Source organism: Gadus morhua, chromosome 11 (assembly GCF_902167405.1).
Source record: "Gadus morhua chromosome 11, gadMor3.0, whole genome shotgun sequence".
Taxonomy (NCBI): domain Eukaryota; kingdom Metazoa; phylum Chordata; class Actinopteri; order Gadiformes; family Gadidae; genus Gadus; species Gadus morhua.
Genome location: NC_044058.1, coordinates 14,259,843 through 14,279,412, shown reverse-complemented (window position 1 = coordinate 14,279,412; position 19,570 = coordinate 14,259,843). Strand labels below are relative to the sequence as shown.

General features: G+C 42.7%; 1 protein-coding gene across 8 annotated transcripts in view; it reads left to right on the top strand.

Annotated features, from left to right (window-relative positions):
* The first annotated feature begins 876 nt into the window (after positions 1-876).
* Positions 877-19,570, top strand: part of vps13b (vacuolar protein sorting 13 homolog B) — a 331,160-nt gene continuing 312,466 nt past the window's right edge. For all 8 annotated transcript variants that reach the window (XR_003978469.1, XM_030370003.1, XM_030370004.1 and 5 more), the window contains exons 1-4: positions 877-991; positions 2,109-2,266; positions 3,530-3,673; positions 19,422-19,539. Coding sequence is in view for 7 of the 8 variants with exons in the window: in XM_030370003.1 (XP_030225863.1) it covers positions 2,120-2,266; positions 3,530-3,673; positions 19,422-19,539 (409 nt within the window). In the remaining variant the exon portion in view is untranslated. The remainder of the gene's footprint in view (positions 992-2,108; positions 2,267-3,529; positions 3,674-19,421; positions 19,540-19,570) is intronic.

Below are 19,570 nucleotides of genomic sequence, written 5' to 3'. Positions count from 1 at the left end.
TAGGTCTCATCAGACAATATTACATACATGACCCCTATAGGGCAGACAACTTTAAGGAGAAATTAATTAATCCCGTATTACAGATATGTAGAGGTATGCCGCTGCAGAGGCAAAGTCAAAACGAGGGCTTGGAACTGGTCATTAAAAAAAAAGAATAAGCGTGCTCAAGAAGTTCGACGATAGACAGGCAAGAGTGAAAAGACAAAGTTCCGTTTTTTTGATTGAATTCCCCACGGAACTGGCCATTTGCATTAAGTGCAGAAATTCAAACAATCTTCTGAAGTGAACGGTTACCGTTTACTGCTGCACGAGTGTCACGCTGTCACGACACGGATGAAAACCATTATGTCATCATTTATTTTATTTTGTTAACGACCACCCAGTTTTCTTCACATAAATTAAATGCTTCTCTGTTATATACCCAGGACAAATTTTGACTGCCTTTATGCAGGAGCTGTCATTGGGAATTCTGAAGTTGAGTAAAAAATATTGTGTAAACTAAACACTTCCAACTGAAGTGACTTCTTTGGTGAGCTGATTTTTTTTAACACGAGGGTTTTAATGCCGACTCGCTTAAATTAAAACAATATTTTGTTTTCTAATTCCTTATCCTTTTAGTCGTCGAATAGACCAGAGACCCTGGCATGAACAAATCACTGTTTCTCGATATAAGCTATTTTGTTACACTTAATTGTATTATTTAATAATATTTCATCGTTTGTATGGATCAAAGCTATCACATCGAAATAAAGTTATATTCAGAAAAGTCATCAGTCACAAAAATAGGATATTTTTAGGCCTCTGTAAGGTAGGGGCGTGCCTCTTGAGCGGAGAAGGATATGACGTCGCGCACGCGGAAGCTCTGTGTATGTTTACCGATGACGTTTACTCGGGACCACAGAGATGTGCTAACCAGAACAGCTAACGAGATGCATTGGTTACTATAAAGTTATAACTCTTACAATAGGTTCAGGATAAGTGGGCTAACCGGGTAAGAAGAACGCGTTCGCTTTTCCCAAGCATTGACTCTGGTGGTGATAATATGTTATCGAATATGAAATATATATTACAATAGCTGCAGTAGCTGTTAGCTTAGCTCCTCTCCTTCTCTGATGCTTTGGTCTTCAGAATAAAGCACCCACTAGGTTGTTATGCTGGCTCTGAATGGGTCTAATGTTGACACCGATACATTGTCTTGACCGAATTGAAGCGTCGTTTTCATGTATGACAACTACTGAGGAGGAACGTCTAACTTACGATCATAATGTTAGCTAGCTCCCTTAGGTGTATGTATTACTCTCAGTTTAAGACATGGGCATCATGTTTGTACATATAAAATACAGCCCAAGTACATCGAATGGCACACTACTAAACATATTTCGTCTGGTCTTCTAAATACGCAAAGTGCTTTCTGTAATCAGGACTTGCTCCACTTATATAGACTGACAGGTGTGTTGAAAGAGGTTGGGACATCTGTAATGATCAGGACTTGCTCCACTTACACTTACATTGACTAAGAGATGTGTTTGAATCGATTGGACATCATTGTTGAACAGGACTTGCTCCAGTTATATGGACTGAGATATATGTAGGAACCGGTTGTAGCATCCGTATGATCAGGACTGGCTCAAGTTGCTCCTTGACTGAGGAGTCTGTTGGAACCAGTTGGAAAATGTTGTTGACATTAGAATACCTGTCAGTGAGCCTAGGTTGATTACTTAGTTGGAATAACTTATTTGTTCATACGGAGGTTTGTGCTTTTGTTGGTCATGTCCTCGTCTCTTCAGTCTCTCTGCAGTAGTGTGGAACAAATGCAACAAATAATTGGTTTGTTGTTGTTGTGAATTGGTATATCATATACATTTGTAACAAGTTGTCTATTCATATTACAGTAGCTGAACATCCGCTTGAACATAGTCTAAGCAATGACTTCTCAGCATGGAAAGCTGATTCGCCTCTCCATTTAGAGAAATACTTGTCTGCCTCTCAGATGGCTAGTTCATTTAATTGATGAAGATATTGGACAACACTATGAAACCATGAAGAAAGATGTCTCATAAACTGTCCAATATGTGTGTGTGTGTGTGTTTTATTCATTGTGACCGAAGATGGGGACAAGATGTTGGAGTCCTATGTCACACCACTCCTGATGAGCTATGTCAACAAATACATAAAGAATCTAAAGCCGTCAGACCTGCAGCTCTCCCTCTGGGGCGGGGATGTGGTGCTCAGCAAGTTGGATCTGAAGCTGGATGTCCTGGAGCAGGTATGCTAAGTGGTACTTACTATTCGTATTAGTTAAATTTTTCGACTAAACAAGTTGAACTGCGCTTCAGTGTTGTCGTGAATATCTTAAATTTTGTTGAAAGAACATAGCATGATATTATACATTGATTGAGGGGCTATGTTAACTTATATCTTACCCACACATGTAATGTCATTTTAACTGTATTTTATTTTAATGGCACAGCAGCATCTCTTCTGGAGACAACCTCACCAGAATTTGGTTGTTGCCACTGTTCAGTTTTCTAGTTTGTACAGCAATTAATGTTGGTCTGGGGAAAAATTCTTAGTACACTGAGATAAACAACTTCTATCTAATCAAATGTTCTTCAATTTCTATCTGAAATCATAATGCACCACCAGTTATTTTTCTATCTCAAAAGTGTCTATTATGAATGGCTTCAAATAGCCTACATCATTTGCAACAACAGGCTACAAAAAAAAAAAAAAAAGAGAAGTGTTGTGTTACAGGATGCTGATACTGCATCAGTATAATGTTGATGGTGAACATGTTGATAAATGTACTCGAATGTTTTACCTTCCACAGCTTTTTTTAACTTTCTGTACATTTTTATAGCTGTCATATCTGGATTGGATCAATGTTACTTTGGTTAAAAAAATAATCCTTTGCTGGCTGAAGCTCTTTAGTTTCAGAAGGGCTGTCCAAAGAACTACCTAACACAACATCAATTGTGATACAAGTTACTATTGAATGCAGCCTTAAGAAAATACTTGCATTGGGTACTTGTGTTGAAGACTTGGCAGTTTACTCCTTTCAGGAGTTTGCTATCCCATATTGCTTTTCAAAACTTTTATTTGAAGAAGGGTCAATGACAAACCTACTTTTAGGAGTTATATTACTACTACTTTTAGTATCACTATGGTGGTATAAGAAAATACCTTTAATATGTTGTAATTATTGGTTTATGCTCTCAAGGAGAAACAGAGTTGTGGATGACCAGTTTCATGATTTAATGGGTGGAAGCGTAGTTCACAGATGCAGGCCAAACTAATTGGCCAGGCCTCTGAATAAATCAAATTTGGATATAGCCGTAACATATTTGTAATGCGTCGCTATTGAAAGGAAACATCTTTCCAATCTTAAAACACACAAATAACACAAGTAATTTTCTTCATGTTCCTGCCTTCATGAAATAACATGCAACCACTGCACCAGTGAGGTCGAGCTGAAGTTAAAGTCCTTGCAACTCTGGCTCCCATTTCCGACCACTTTGTATCTTCACAGGAACTGAAGCTGCCCTTTACCTTCATGAGCGGCCATATCCACGAGCTGCGTATCCACGTGCCATGGACCAAGCTTGGGTCAGAACCCGTGGTCATCACTATCAACACTATGGAGTGCATCCTAAAGCTGAGAGATGGAGTCCAGGTGAGTTCAAACTGAAGCTGACGTCACTAACTTTCAACGGTGTATGCTGTCTCATTTATAGTAAGAGGGGGTTGTAGAGACCGTGGGGATTTGACTTTGGAATGTTAAACATGGAATGATGGATACGGTGTCTTTGGTCTCAAAGGTTTATCAACCTGAAAAATACTGAAAGACTTCAAACGTTAATTATCACTTAAATGGTATTCATTTTAAGAACACATCATACTTTATTATGAAGGCTGCCTTTGGGCTCAGGTTCAGTGTGTTGTGACAATGATGTGGCATGTTGCCTAAGTCCTCTGCTGCTCTGATTAAAAGCATTTACATTGAGGGCATTTAGCAGGCGGCAGTCTGATAATCACATGCTATCGGTAGGCAGGGAAATGTTTACTACAGCTACAACTCAAAAACTCAACCCTACTTAACTAAACCCTATCAATCTAGTTCTGGTTTGGCTACACGTTACTCAAGCCTGGATTAAAAGTTGTTAATATGACATGGCCATGTAGCATTTGCTTTTATCTTTTTGATCAGTGGCTAATTACACTTGATGAGTTGGGTCCGAGAAGGAATGCAGTGAAGTAATTGAGACAAAAAAAATAAAAAAGAACCTGAAAGCAAATATGTCATGCGCCGTTTCGGCAAAATAATGATGTCATGTCTTTTGTACAGTGATTTTTAATTTGATCTACATTTTCGAAAGCTTCAGAGATGTAAAATAGAGAGCACATTGGCAAGCTCTGCAAAGACAGGGAATGCATTTTAAAGTTTCAAGATATAAGAGTTTCATGATTCATTCTACCAGGATTAACTATTTGTAAATGTTTTTTACATTTATCAAGAGAAGCATCTGTCTTCATGTTTGAACCCGATGGGCTTAGTTCAAAATAGATATTAGGATTTCTGCTTCCTCCTTTCAAAGGGTCCTATTCAAAACTAATGATATTAGCTCAAAATGGCTATTAAATTCCTCACATTTATCATAAATACTGTAATACTTACAGTTTTAACAAAGTCCAATGACTTAGAGTGTTTTCTTTTTTATTGTTGTCCTTATAGGTAATCATCAGAGAGGAAAAAAATGATAGCTTGAGCTATACCATGCCCAAATGGAGACATGATTCTGAAACCAATTAACCCTAAGAGCAATATTTATATTATTGTGTTCAGGTAGTTAGGCTTATAAATATTTCCATTCTCAAGTAGGGTGTATGAAAGACATTTTTCTTAGATTTATTTATGCAGAAGTGCCTGCTCCTACCTCTGCCACCCATGAGTCCCGGTACTGGCCAGCATCCCAAGGTAGAAGTTTCAAGGCCAGATGTCCCAGGAGAAACACATTTCAAGGGAAGTCAATTACAGCTCATTATATAGACTGCGGCAAAAAGATTTGTAACACATGAGCTGCACAGACCTAATGGTAAATATCATAGTAAGCACATGGCTACTGCTCAAGTGATCATATTTCCAGTTAATTGGACCTTTTCATATTGTTTTTGCACCGGCTTATTGCAAGTAAATTCAAAACAAGTATTTGTAACAGCTGGGCTGTGACGCTCCCCGAGAAAGGAAAATAATTATTTGGAAAATTGCTAATTACATTTTGGACAAATTATTCATTGCTATGCACACCCTTGAGACCCATTATGAAGTTGCGCCAGACCTTCAGCATAAGTCCTTGTAGCAGGAGGAATTTTAAATGGGTCGCCATACTATTTCCTATTGGGCCTTGACCGACTGCTGTGTTCTCCAGCCAAGAAAATCTAACACATTTCCGTTGAATTCCTTAATTAGTTTATGCTTTAACCTGATATATTAATTACATTTTAACTTATTTTGGTTAGAACATCTTAACGTTGTTTGTGGTGTTCTGTTCTTCCGACATAACTTCCTATTGAAAGAACAGTTAGCCCTGTGGTTACATCCTTAGACCATCAGAAATTAAATGATATCCCCCAGGTTAACCAGTCCACTATATTACACCCGTTCAGCACTCGGCCTGGATCCAATTTTAATCTGCTCTCCGCTGAGAAATGCACTAGATTTGGCATGGTCGTATTTGGCGCTAGGGCTATCACAGTAAGTGAGCCAACCAAGTAATTTCAATGGTAGCCAATAGAGCAAAAAATCTGAAAGTTGTGATTGTGTATGGAAAGTCTTGCACTCAATGTTTAGTAGATTAACTAGGGGTTTCTCTTGTCCAGCAGAGGCAGGAACTTTGTGGTGGGCGTTGTGCGGCCAGAGTGTGGAAATGATAAATGATATAATTAATATGGTTTGTTTTCATAATTACTGTTAAAGCCTGAGCGCTGACCTGTGTAAACATCCGTACCTCTTTGGAAGTTCATTAAGGGTCGTATATTTCACTAGTATTATTTGGATCTTTTAATGTTCCTGTTTCCCCAAGGGAGAGGAACCGGATAGTATTTAGGATATTCGTATTGCTCAATGGGGCCATCTGCAAAGCACAGAGAGCAGCACACGATTATAGTTTCCAGCAAATGTGGAAAACTGGGCACTTTGCAGCACTCAGAGATTATAGCTCCTTCTGCATTCTTGTTGCCTGCAATGGGCTTTAATGTGAATTATTTTGTCAGATTGTCATTGAGACCTGATTTACTCAAGACAATTAAAAAATGATTGCCCAAAGTGTCAATTTGGCATGCTTTGCTCTTGACTTTGATTACGTCATTTAATAATATTGTGATATGCTATTAACGTTTTATAGCTTTTAGAACTTGACGTTTTGTGAATTACAATTTCTGTTTTCCAGAGGATCATTATTTTTGGTGTCTTCATTTGGCCTCATGTTCTTTGTTTTGTTAAGACTGGAACTTGTGACGGTGATGTTGATGTTGAATTATTAGTGTGGACATCGCCATGTGAAATTAGGCTAAGACTTCCACTGTGCTTAATAGCTCACTATATGTAACAGGAGATTGGTCATGGGGATGAAAGGGTTTTGTAGTAGTCAAACTAAACTCTTTCCTCTTGTGCAGAAATGGTAGAAACTCTCCAAGTGTCTCCCATGTCTCTCTTGAGGAATTCAATATGAGTGTGCTGTTTGATCTTTGTCCATAAATTAAAACCACAGTCTGAATTACCTAAGAAATGAATGGGATGAAACAATGCCTTTTAAATCTATCATGCCATGCGGTGCTCTTATGGAAACTACAGTTATAAATAGACTTCATGATAGGAGTTGGCTACAGTCTTTGAGCAACACTAGACCATGTCACTGGCATCCTGAACAACTAACTATATTTGGTACATTTATTTTCTTACATTAGGCAGAGTTTGCGTCTAATGGTTTCAATTTAAATATGGGGGGCTGCTTCTAGTCTGTGGTATGATGCTGTGCATGTGGTTTTAAACCTCAGAGCATTCAAACTTTACACCATTATGAGCAGACTGATGAAACCTTTCAGGGTGGAAAATATTTCTTCAGAGTTTATTGTGTGGCTGTGTTTGGGGGATTCTTTTCTTTTTATATTTGCAAAATCGGCAGTTAGCAACGATGCTGCAAACTTGCGTACATCGTGTTTTCCGACATCCCAGCAAAGCCCTCTATGTTAAGGAGCCAATTGACATTGGGCAAAGAGAGAGGAACCAGCTGGACAACAGTTAAAGTGAATGCTAATGCTCTCAGGCACTCGTTTCTCTACATATGTGACAAAGATAAGGGTTTGGGTTTACCACGGAGGCCGTTTAGGTTTGGCTCGGCACGCCGCTTGATCTGGATGTTTTATGGCTGCTGAGTACATTTATCCCTGATGTGGAGGATTTGATTGAGGCATTGCCTCAAGATGATTTGTGGGACATGCCTGTGAGTCTTGTTGGTTTGGCACACATTCACAACGTGGTCCTTTCCGCTGCTAGGTTCCGTCTGAACTATTTTCAAGAGCTTCACAACAGCAACCTTTTATTGTGAATTAATAATGGATAATACATGTGATTTAGGGAACCCCCTTTTCCATTCATAAAGACTTGTTCCAAGCCATGGGATTTCATTCCACCAAGGGATTTACCAGATAACTGACCATGGGCTGCTTCTGCACACTTGGATGTTACAAAGCAAGCCATCATGTGACCTGAAGATATTTATACTAAGACACATTGCCTTTTAGCATGTGACACATTTAAATTAGACCCATCAACTACATCATAGGTCTTACAACATTGTGACCTCCCATGCACCGTCTATTCTTCCTCCTGTAGCTACTGTTTTCTGGATGATACTGCTCTACCACTACCAGTTGTGGTTTCCCACCCAGAGTTGAATCCACAACCCACTGCTAAGGAAACCAAGGATATTTGCAATGCTCCACAGCTGTCAAAGTGCATCTCCTTGTGGTAAACCTTTCCACTCCTGCATTAGTGTATTGTGGACATTGTTTAACCGGGAACCTTGAGGCAAAATTACATTCATCAATTGGAATCGAGTGAACTGATAATATGGGATGGATTAGAACTTGGTTATCGCACCACTGTATTGCGCCTTTTAAACAACTGTTAAGACAGTCGACTTACAATCACAATAACATTTTCTCTCGATCTTTAACAAAGGCTTCATTGGAGGATTGGGACCATTCTCCATAGTGCCCGGCCTGCTCCCATCATTCGTCCAAACACAAAGCACCAGAAAACCAGCTTGTGGAAGTTTGTAATTAGATATTACAAACTGGATAATCTTTCTCCCAATGCATTCCGGAAATCTTGCCTTTGATTCCTCTGCTCTCAGGGAGCAAACGGCTTATTGAGATTACTCCATAAATCAGTGTGATCATCAGCTCTGCCGGGCCTTGTCTTCAGGACCCATGGCTTTGGATAAGCTATGTTTTTGTTTCTTAAATTCAACCTCCTCTAGTGGTTTCAAAACCCATTTCAGACTTATGGTAAAAAGACAGGGATGTCACAAGACTATCATCTCCTTAGGAAATTTGGGAATTTTCTCTGATGAGAGACAGAAAGTAAGACCAAGACTAAAACTTAAAATAGACAGGAGGCGCGATGAAAGAAAAAAAAAGAGAAATGTCAACAAAAGGAAATGAATGAGTATCAAAGAGTAATCTTTAAGAGCTGTTCAGAAGGGCTATGGCATTACTTCAATGTAAGATCAACTTAAAATAGAGAATTATTGCAATAGTTGTGGAAGAGGAGACACAGATTGTTTACAATGTGTCAGACCTTCAGGTAAACGTTCATGAAAGCCAGCCTCCTTTGTTTGTTTTATGACCCCTCCCTACCTACCACTGCCGCCCAACTCCCGACATGTCCCATATGGCCCTGAATTGACCAAGCAAATGTATCAACAGTGTATCAACATTTAGACAATGCTTTAATGAATGTTGTGCATTTGAACCATACCCTTTCAAGTAAGTTAATGCCATTTAATAATTACATCACATTTCAATATAAAATAGACTGAATTTTAAATAAATACAGAGCTAGTTGTGAGATCCTCTTTGTTTTTCATCTTTGTTCTCGGTCACAAACATTAGCTTTGCATCATCCCAATCCACTGGTATTCTCCCCTAGTGTTCTGACCTGATCTAAAGCATCTGCAGCGGGAGCAGAGTGTGTCGTTTCAGCAGAGGATCTTCTGCCTAGCAACCATTATCTGTTGAGTCAGACAGGCTACATAACTTTGCCTTTGACTTATGTGACTTTGTGGTTTAATTAAGATTGGGAGTCCCGGTGGTTTGTGGTTCTCTTTACTTCTCAGACAGTTTTCAGACACAGGAAAGAAGCTTTAGGGGGAAAAATTAAACCCAGTGGTGTCCTGTATCAAATGAGTCAAGCACTGATCAATACACTCTGGGCAGGATGCTGCTACTTCACTGCCTAATCCCTGCTCTCAGGCCATCCGGACTACAGTCACCCTTTAGTGGAAGCCATTAAATTCGTTGTGCCGCTGGTTGAATTGTACTGTGGAGAGAGATTACATTACAATTAGGGTTCACTTTCATTTAACTTGGGATTTCGGTTTAGAAAACTATTGGTATTAAGAACACAATTGCTTATCCCCTGGCTAGTGTTTTGTTTAATTCAGCCATTCAGTAGTATAAGGTTTTATGCTCAGCAAGCTGCACCATTTGGATCAAAAGTTTGAGGTATTCTTTGTGTATATTAGAGGGCCACAGCTTTCCATTCTGTTTATATGTCTTGCACAGGCTAAGGCCACCATCGTTGGCCCATTTCTCACTACACTTCTCTTCATGTCATCACCCATTACCGCTTTTATAGAGACGGATACATCTGACATTTTCTTTTACTTTGGGTGAAACAGAAAGCTATTAAAAGGGGTAACACAGTAACTGGGAGCCTCCGTGTGTAATTTCTCAGTGCAGAAAGGTAGGCTTGTATGACTCCATGTTACACAAACCGTGGGTGGTCCTTGTTTAATGTCCCTGGGTGAGTGCGTGCGCCATTTAGCAGACCCTCACCCCTCTGACCTATGAATGATTCCACTCTTATTATAGAAATAATGACGCCATATAAGGCAGGATGCCTTAAGCCAGTAAAACGGGTTGTATAGAGCCAGTCGGTAGCTAACCACTTGACTGAACAAATCTTTGATGTTGCCTTCACCTATTAAAACACAATTCTGTATACCTTACATGTCAACCTTGTTTAGTGCAGCAGAGTGGGCTTCTAAGGCTTATTTAATGGAACTCGATGTCCTTGCTGTCTTGTTTTGGTGGGAATATCGGAAATTAAGAAATGTGTATATGAAGAGTTGTTGGTATTTGCTTTTATCTTGGCAGGGGCCCGGTCCCCTGAGATTAGCGGAAAGAGAAGGAGAATGTTATATGAATAATTGAGCCACTTGTTACTCCTCAAGGTGGGGCAGGGAATGAAAGGTGATTGTGTGCAGAAGGCATATGGTTAGTTGAAGAAATAACAAACAGGGCCCACTTGAGGGAGAGTAACGCCTCGGCTTGAGATGGACCACATTGCTTCTTTAAAATGACCAACATGATAAGAATTTACATGTGGCGTAGCTGAGTTGTAATACAATGAAATATTCAGGGGAAATTTGTTTGTGATTTACAGCTGAAACGCAGGCCAAGGTGGACATTGGAATATTGGGCTTTTTCCTTGGCGGGTGGGCTTGCTAATAGATATCAACGACTACACCTCTCCCTGGCCACCGGCCAGACACACGCCTGCAGTACTGGACGCATGCATTACTCTTCTCCCAATCATAGGGAAGACATGTTGTTTTTGTTAAATTCAGTCAAAGATGATGAATTGATCAACATCAAAAAAACGTTTATAAACGTTTGCTCCTGTCTGCTTTGAAAAAAAGATCAACCCGCGTACAGACGTCCATCTCTCATGTAACTTTATGTACGCTGCTTCTGTTCCACTGCAAGCCGCTGTATAAAAGCTGCATCACCGCTATGGCCTGCCGAGTTCCGCGCCGTGTGTTCCAGCGCTGCAACATGGCTTTGGTATTTCTCAACACTGGGGGAAAGTCCTCTCCCATTTCTCTCTGCGTGATTTATTCTATCTCGCTGGATGCAGAACATCGATGCTCTCCAAGAAAGTCTCAGGTCCTTCTGCCGTGCCGAACGCCTTTCCACCAGCTGCACCTCACATGTGCAATTAAGCTGTCAGGAGTAACTTCGGCCACTACTTGTGCTGCTCCTGGAGGCTGGTGAAAAAGTAGGTTGCCTGCAGGGTGCTTATGTCTTGTATCACATCGCTAATACTGTGTGGTGAGCTGCTGCTGCTGCTGCTGATGATGATGATGAAGGGCAAACCTGTAAAAGCAGGAGCATTTCATGTGTGACAGATGGCATTCGGTAATGTTCATGCTAGAATGCAGTCCTACCACTAGTTGTCAGCAATTTACCAACATTGAGAAAAGGGGTATTTTTTGCATGTGAAATTATGTGGTCAAAACACTTTGGCCATTGTTATAAGTTTGATTAAAATGAATCAATATTACTGTTCTCTTTTTATAAATCGTGTTATATTTTAGATAGAAAAAACATGATGCATATATTTAGCTTAACTGTGTTCAATTAGTGTGTGTGTGTTTGTGTGTGTGTGTGTGTGAGTGAGATTGTAGCTTACACACATTGCAGTTATTAGTGTTAGGAGGTAGCTAGGCCAGCGTGAGCAGCATGCCTCACATGCTCAGCCTGGGCTTGTGGTTAGCTGATGGAGAGATCTGAAGAACCAGAGCCTCTCAGATCTCATTCAGGAACAATTTCTCCCACTCGACCATCCTTGATTTTTTTTACTCTTTTTCACTCTTGCTGCCCACCCCAACTCCCAACGCCCTTCTTTTATCTCATTCTCACTTTTCCTTGACTTTTTTTCTGCCCCTCAATTTGTTAGCTTTTCTCCACTCATCTTAAATTCTTGCATGCTTTTTTTTTCACTGTGACTTCCCCATTTTCTTTAAGCTTTTGGCACGGATCTCCGATTTATTTGAGTACAGTTCACATATGTGACTGGTAAAAGAGATCAAGAAAATGTAAATGATAAGACATAAGTTGTCTCGCTTCTCTGTTGGTTAATCTATGCACCTTTTATCACTGCTACCACTCTTCAGCCTATTTCTTGGCCACGTATCAAAGATTACAGTCAGTAGAATTCCCCGTTCTTTGTTTCAATACATCAGTAGAACATAAACGCTGCCAGTTGGGATGGGAGAGACCTCATTTTTAACTCTGCCTTCCAAATCTGCCATTTCGTGAGGAAAGGACCAGCTTTATTTCATAACAAATCAGCTTTACTTTTTAACCAATTAACCCGATTAGAAACGCACCGCTGGCTGTGAGATCTGCCTAATCAGATTAATGGAGAATTAACTCTTTAACAAGAACAGTGACAAGTTAACTACTGTACCGTAAAGTAGAAAGATTTCTGCCGGTTTAACGACAGTTTTGTGTGCAATCATGTGGCGTTTAATTCTACAATGTTAAATAAATGGCTGTTAATCGGGTTACTCCCAAGTGAGGATAGATATGGCTCAGATTGTCAGATTGGTAAGTTTTGCACTGATCGCTCAAGGTGGACCCTGTTGTGTTTTTTAAAGGATTAAAGGATGTCTCTGATGGTAAACTCTGGTTCATTTCTCCGCAGGGTATAGCCCGTTTAACCCAGGCGCTACAATCTCTTACCAAGGTAAAACAAGGGCCACACAAACTGTGGCCAGCCATGTCATCTGAGGTCAAGTCGGACCAGGCCCATGAGCACATTGGCTGAACAACAAGAGGTCCAGCTAACTCTGGAAGAACAAGTCAGAAGCCCTGGTGCAGCGCTCTCGGTCTCCGCAGACTCGCTCCCTGTTTGTCTTGATTGTTATTCTGGGCATGTTGGAGGCAGATATTAAACACGGACAGTTTGACTTGGGTACGGCAGGGGCCCGCTTGGCAGAGACCTCCTCCATGACATCAGCAGGACTGTCGCTCGGCCATTACGCCGGGTTCCAGAGCTAAATAGTTTTGTAATTGTGCAGTTCTTTTGGCAGTCGCCTCGGGAATCTTTTCCATGCCCCACGCCGCCCCCCCGAAACCCCCCCCCCACACACCCCCTCCCGTGCTATTTAATGAACATGATATATTTTTGGGCTTCTGAAAGAAGAGAGGCAAATGCTTGGAAAATCAACCAAGTGTTTTTGTTGCAACAGTTCATATGGCTGAAATATGCTTAGTAAAGCTTCTGCCATTACAGGCTACGTAAACACGTCTGCCATTTAAAAAAGGATACAGAGAAAGCCCACAAGTCTGACTATTCCTTTTTTGTGGCTAGGCTCATTATGAAGGTATGGGACGTTGGGATAAAAGACACAAATTACAGATAATTCATTTGAGTATAAAGAAATAAACAAGAGTTTCAAGTAAACGGGGCCTGGGTGTGTTTTGCTGACTCTCCTTCATTGAAGTCAAGGCAGGGGTGTTTATCTCGCCGATCCACATGACCATGAATGAGCAGAGTAGTCGGGTTGCGGTGCGGGGCTGTAAAGGAGAAATATGACTTGGAAAGAGATTTAATGGAGATATTAAAACGGCCCGCTTTTGAACATTTGGAAGCTACGCATTAATTGTGAACATTCAGCTGAAACTTGGTCTCCTGAATTTTCCTCCTTAGATTGAAATTCTATAGTACTGCAAAGATGTTAATGACTACAATGGCCTAATCATAAAACCTTTGGTTGTAATCCAAAGTTTTTAGTACTCCTAATTTAAAAAAGTGATTTTACAACCAGAAGGGATTTAGAGGAGATGTTTTTGAATATATCTATTCAGAGTATTTGGTGTGTGTGTTATGTGTGTGTTATTTTAACTAACACACATTGCGTGTGTGTGTGTGTGTGTGTGTGTGTGTGTGTGTGTGTGTGTGTGTGTGTGTGTGTGTGTGTGTGTGTGTGTGTGTGTGTGTGTGTGTGTGTGTGTGTGTGTGTGTGTGTGCAGTGTACGCTAAAGTTTGAACAACACATTGAAGGCTAACCATCTCCCATGATTCTGTTCTTCATCTCTCTTGTGCTTGCTTTTCTGTGGAGGTAGGCAGAGGTTCATGCTTGTTCATAAAGCTCCATGCTTGTGAGAAGGTGTATATGTGCATGTGAAACCATGCATCTATGTGTTTGTGTGTGAGGAGAGTATGTGAAACCCACTAGTTGGCAGCAGAGCCTCAATCTAGTCGACTGCTGTCTGCTACGGTGAGAGCGAGACCAAATGTCTTTAATCTCAATGTAATGGCTTTCTGCATTTATTACAGTTTCATTAAAAAGCCATTAGTGGCTAATTTTAAGCCGGTCTGATGGATGTGTTGGAAGCCAGGGGAAGAGGAAAGTGAATAGAGAATTTGAGCCAATCGCAATGCCTTCATTCTCCTCCGCTTGGCAGAAGCTTATGAAGTTAAAAGAAGCGACCATGTACAGTTTTGTCAATGGGTCTTTCCCATGAAGTGATCTGTAGCTCCCATCGCTATTAGTGCCAGATGGAAGCTTTAGCAAGAACCCGCCCCAGTTCCATGATATCATAACTAGTATAGTATAATGTCCGTGTTGCAAGCAGTGGTATGTGGAGACATGGAGCTAAGGCCTGAAGAGTATGTAATGCATTGAATCTGTTGATCGATAAAATGAAAACTAAATTAGAATTTTTCAATCAAAATAAAGTGAGTAATAATGACCTTCCGACGGAGAGAAGGTGTGTGTGTGTGTGTGTGTGTGTGTGTGTGTGTGTGTGTGTGTGTGTGTGTGTGTGTGTGTGTGTGTGTGTGTGTGTGTGTGTGTGTGTGTGTGTGTGTGTGTGTGTGTGGCAAGACGTGAAGGTCTGATTGCTCTTCTCTCCAGGGACAACTCTCGGTGGGCCATGACATGGAGGACAAGGCCTCAGGATGTCAGGCCTGTGTGTGTGTGTGTGTGAGGTGGGGGTGCTGCGTCTGAGATAAGGAGCTATCGGGTTGCAGTCATTTATTTTCCCACTCCTCAGGCGTTGGGCCCTCCACTGCCTGGCCTCCGCTCTCCAGGCCCGCTGCTTTGAAGTCAGCATGAGTTCACCAGCGACCTGTGGAGGAGCAACAACAATAACAGAGCACTTTGTTTAGCCAGCGTCTGTCTGCTGCACGCTCCCATTAATCCACTGAAACAGTGTGAAATTGACCAGTTTTGAAAATGTTTGGGTTTTTCAGATTTGGCAGTTATTGGCCAGCAGGCATGGAAGCATGCAGCTCAAATCCCTGGCCCAGACTTTTTCTTGTGCTGCATGCTAAACGTCTGAAAAAGAGGAATTGGGTCTTCATTCGTGTGGAAAATTAAAAAAATTTCATGTTTATCTGAAATGTCTTCGTTGGCAAAAGTATGTTGACATGAGAACCTAGGTAAAAACGGGAAAATTGACACTCTTCAACTAGTTTTTCCACACACTTGACACTTCAATTTATTTGGCCAACAAATAATTTTTCCATATAAATCCACTGGAAGTGTTAAAACACACGCAAAAACATTATCCTCAATAATGAACTACACATGATTGACATCTAATTTACATAATTCCACAAACAATTACTTTACACACTGCAGTTAAAAGGGAGTTGACAACTTGTCGGTTTACGTAATTTGAAACGCAACTAGCGATCAAAATAACTGTCAATAAACAACCTGGGGGATTGGTGGGGAGGGGTAGGCAGTGGTCTCCTGATACACTGAGCTGCTAGGGTTTGGGGGTCTGACCCTCCAGACAGGCTTGACACTGCCTTCTGGTCTCTAACGGAGCCAGACGTCTGCAGGATGAGAGAAAGAGAGGGTCAGGCTTGGCCTTCCTGTGCCCTAACCCTCCATGGGTGCCCACTTACCCTCTGAGTAGGGGGTCCGCCTCGCCTGTCACTCACACCAATCTTCCCACCATGCTGCCTTTCCCTTCTCTCAGCTTTCGTCTCTCTCTCTCTCTCTGCTTTCGTCTCTCTCTCTCTCTCTCTCTCTCTCTCTCTCTCTCTCTCTCTCTCTCTCTCTCTCTCTCTCTCTCTCTCTCTCTCGCCTTCTCTCTCTCTCGCCTTCTCTCTCTCTCTTCTTGCCTCTCGCCTTCTCTCTCGCTCTCAGATTCTGTCTCTCGCTCTTGCTCTCACTCACTTGCCTTTTCACCCTCTCGCCTTCTCACCCTATCTCGCTCCCTATACCCAGTCACAGTCTCTTTCCTAAACTTTCTATTCAACAGATCAGTTGTTGTGGCTGCTACCCTAGGCCCCCTTCCCCTTCTTCTGCCCCCTTCCTCCCCCCTAGCGACACTGTCCCATCCAAGGCCTTGCCGTTGCATGGCAGGGATCAGCTTACCCGGGCAGCAGCTGAGACAGCCTTCATTTGTCCCAGGGCTTTCCTCTGGTGAGGCATGTTTCGTCCCCAGAGTCCACCACACTGCCCATGGTGACACTGAGCGCTTAATTGCACTACCGCCAAATTCGGCAGCAGGGTCTGTTTTTAGTGGCGGCTCGGAGTGGTTGAACTCAATGTACTTTTGGCCGGCGGGCCTCAACACATTCCTTTAGATGGAGATATCAGCGAGTTATGGAGCGAGTATTTATGTTCAGGAGGAGGGCTTGCCCGAGTCATCTTGAGAGCGGCCTTCGGTTCTTCACCACAAAGTTGCCGTAAACACAGTGCAGTGACTCTGCGTCGGAAGTGACGGCAAGCTGTGTGTGTGTGCGCGCGTGTTTGTGTGTGTGTGTGTGTGTGTGTGTACGAAAATATTTAGTAACGTATCAACATGTTATTATTTGACGATATCTTTTGACTTGGGACCTTGATGAGCTATTTATTATTCTTCCCCCTTGTGTTTATGGGTTCCCTCAACTTGAAGATGTTGAGGTAAAAAAAATCCCAAACCAAGCCCACCGCGTCTGTGATGTTCAGCTCTTCCTCCAAAAGGGCCATGCAAGTGTAAATATTTCTTTCACTACTCAACTGGCCTGCCATGGTTTGGCGGTGGCCTGTTTACACTCCCACACTGTGCTGAACGTGATTGCTCTTTGAATGCGTCTGCAGCTTAAATAATGCAAGCTATGTTTAAAATCAAATCTTCGTTGGCCTCACGCGAAGGAGATGCTCAGTACCAGCATCATCATCATCATCATCTGCCAGTGGCATCACACTAGCAGTGGTGTGTGTGTGTGTGTGTGTGTGTGTGTGTGTGTGTGTGTGTGTGTGTGTGTGTGTGTGTGTGTGTGTGTGTGTGTGTGTGTGTGTGTGTGTGTGTGTGTGTGTGTGTGTGTGTGTGTGTTGGTCACAGGTATCACATAGTCTTTCTCGCGTATTTGTTGTTTCTGGGTGCTATGCTTATCTATATGTGGAGGTATATACCCAGCAGTTGCATGCATTCATGGGGCAGCCAAATGTGTTTGGTTTTGACACCTCGGCTGTTTACATTACCCAGGATAAGGGGTTGACTTGACCCCCTCTCCCCCACACGCACCCCCACACACACTCGCATTCCCCCAACACACACAGAAAAAGCACCCCAACACACACCCATCCAAAGCACTCCCCTAACACACACACACACACACACACACACACACACACACACACACACACACACACACACACACACACACACACACACACACACACACACACACACACACACACACACACACACACACACACACACACACACACACACGGCCCCCACCAGCCCCACTCAGTTTAAATGCTAACCACATGTGATCCCTCCCTACTCCTCGCTCCACTGCAGCGTGTGTCTACCTCTGCGCCCCTGCTGACGGTGAAGATTACAGCGCCCTAATCACGCCGCACTGCGAGGTTTACTCTCACCTTTACCGTTTGGTTTTCTTTCCTTCTGACATCGTACTCTGTTCCTCTTTTTCATGACTTGTTTTGTTCCTTTTTTAATGCCCACCGTTTCTTTCCTCCCTCCCTCTTCCGTTGATTAATCCGTTCTTTCTTTGGCCCATTCGTTAATCCACAGCCCCCCGTTGTGTGTGGATGGGAAGACGACAAGGTATTGAGTCATTGGTGGAAAAGAGCAGAGGGCAAATAGAGAAGCAGTGAAACGTTGTCCCACTGTCATCACGCCCAAGGGCTAATCCAAAGTGAAGGGGATTTGGAGTGCAAACTGTCTGTACCAGTAGTTGGAGAAGTAGCTTATGATTTATCGTAAAAACCAAGCCCACCAATGTTATTCCTGCGATCATGCTCCATTGAGTCCAGGCCTGTGAACACAAACTGTTCTCCCCAAGACCTTTTACGCCATGAAAAGCCAAAACTGTCATTAGAAGTCAGTCATTTTATGTACCATATTTTTTGTCACACACAATTTGCACTGTGAATTATTCCACCCGTCCCGCTAAGTCATTAATACGGCTGCCAGCGTAGTTGCGTGTAGCGACGTCATCTGGGCCAGAGCCTTTTAATTAATGACCTCGATTCCCTGCTAATTGCTCAAAGTCACCAGCGGTTCTCTGTGGTCCGATGGCAGGAATAATATATGAAGCTGTGCTGGTGCTACTTAGAATAGATTCCCCCCTTAGGAGTAGTCCATGAATCACTTCTCTGGAGTCGCCGTTAACCCTGCAGTAGATGTAATAAAGGTCAATGGCCTGCCTGATAGACACAGTCCACTGCATCGTGACCCGCCGACCTCACCACTGTTTCTCCTCCTGTCCCCATTGTTTTGAGTTCAGACCTCCATCGCTCTGCCACAGAGCCCCCTTGAAGCCCCGGCACTCAACAGGCTGTAGCAATAAATAAAGACGCCCCAATCTCGGCCCATTTTGTTTATCTTCGGGCTCATCTTTGAAGGGGGATGTCCATTTCCTCCTCGTACTCTGAACACACACACACACACACACACACACACACACACACACACACACACACACACACACACACACACACACACACACACACACACACACACACACTGATGGGTGTTCTTGTTGCATTCCAGGGCTTAACAGTCCCCTGGTCTCTGAGTGCTGATGCCATGCCCTGGTTGTGGAGAGGCCTTCGCTCCCTCATATCCAGGGTCTACAGTTTATTTGTAGAGCCGGTTGTAAAATGGGGAGGGGAAGGAGGAGGAGGAGGAGTGGTTTAGGATCTCGTTGGGTGAAGATCCCTGCATACATACACACAGATACCCCCCCCCACCCCCACCCCCTTGCATACAATCCTTCTCTCAACGACTACTACATAACAGTCATTAAACGGCTGTGTGTGTGTGTGTGTGTGTGTGTGTGTGTCCGTTTCTGTGTGTTTTTCTTCAACCAGGATGACCATGAGAGTGGCTCCAGCTCCACGAGCCGCAGTGCCTCAGACAGTGTCAAGGCCCAGGCCAAGCCCCGCAGGCTGCAGCAGGCGGCCCCCAGTGACCCGGACCTGCCCCCAGGTGAGTGATGGCCCCGGGGCCCAGCCGGGCT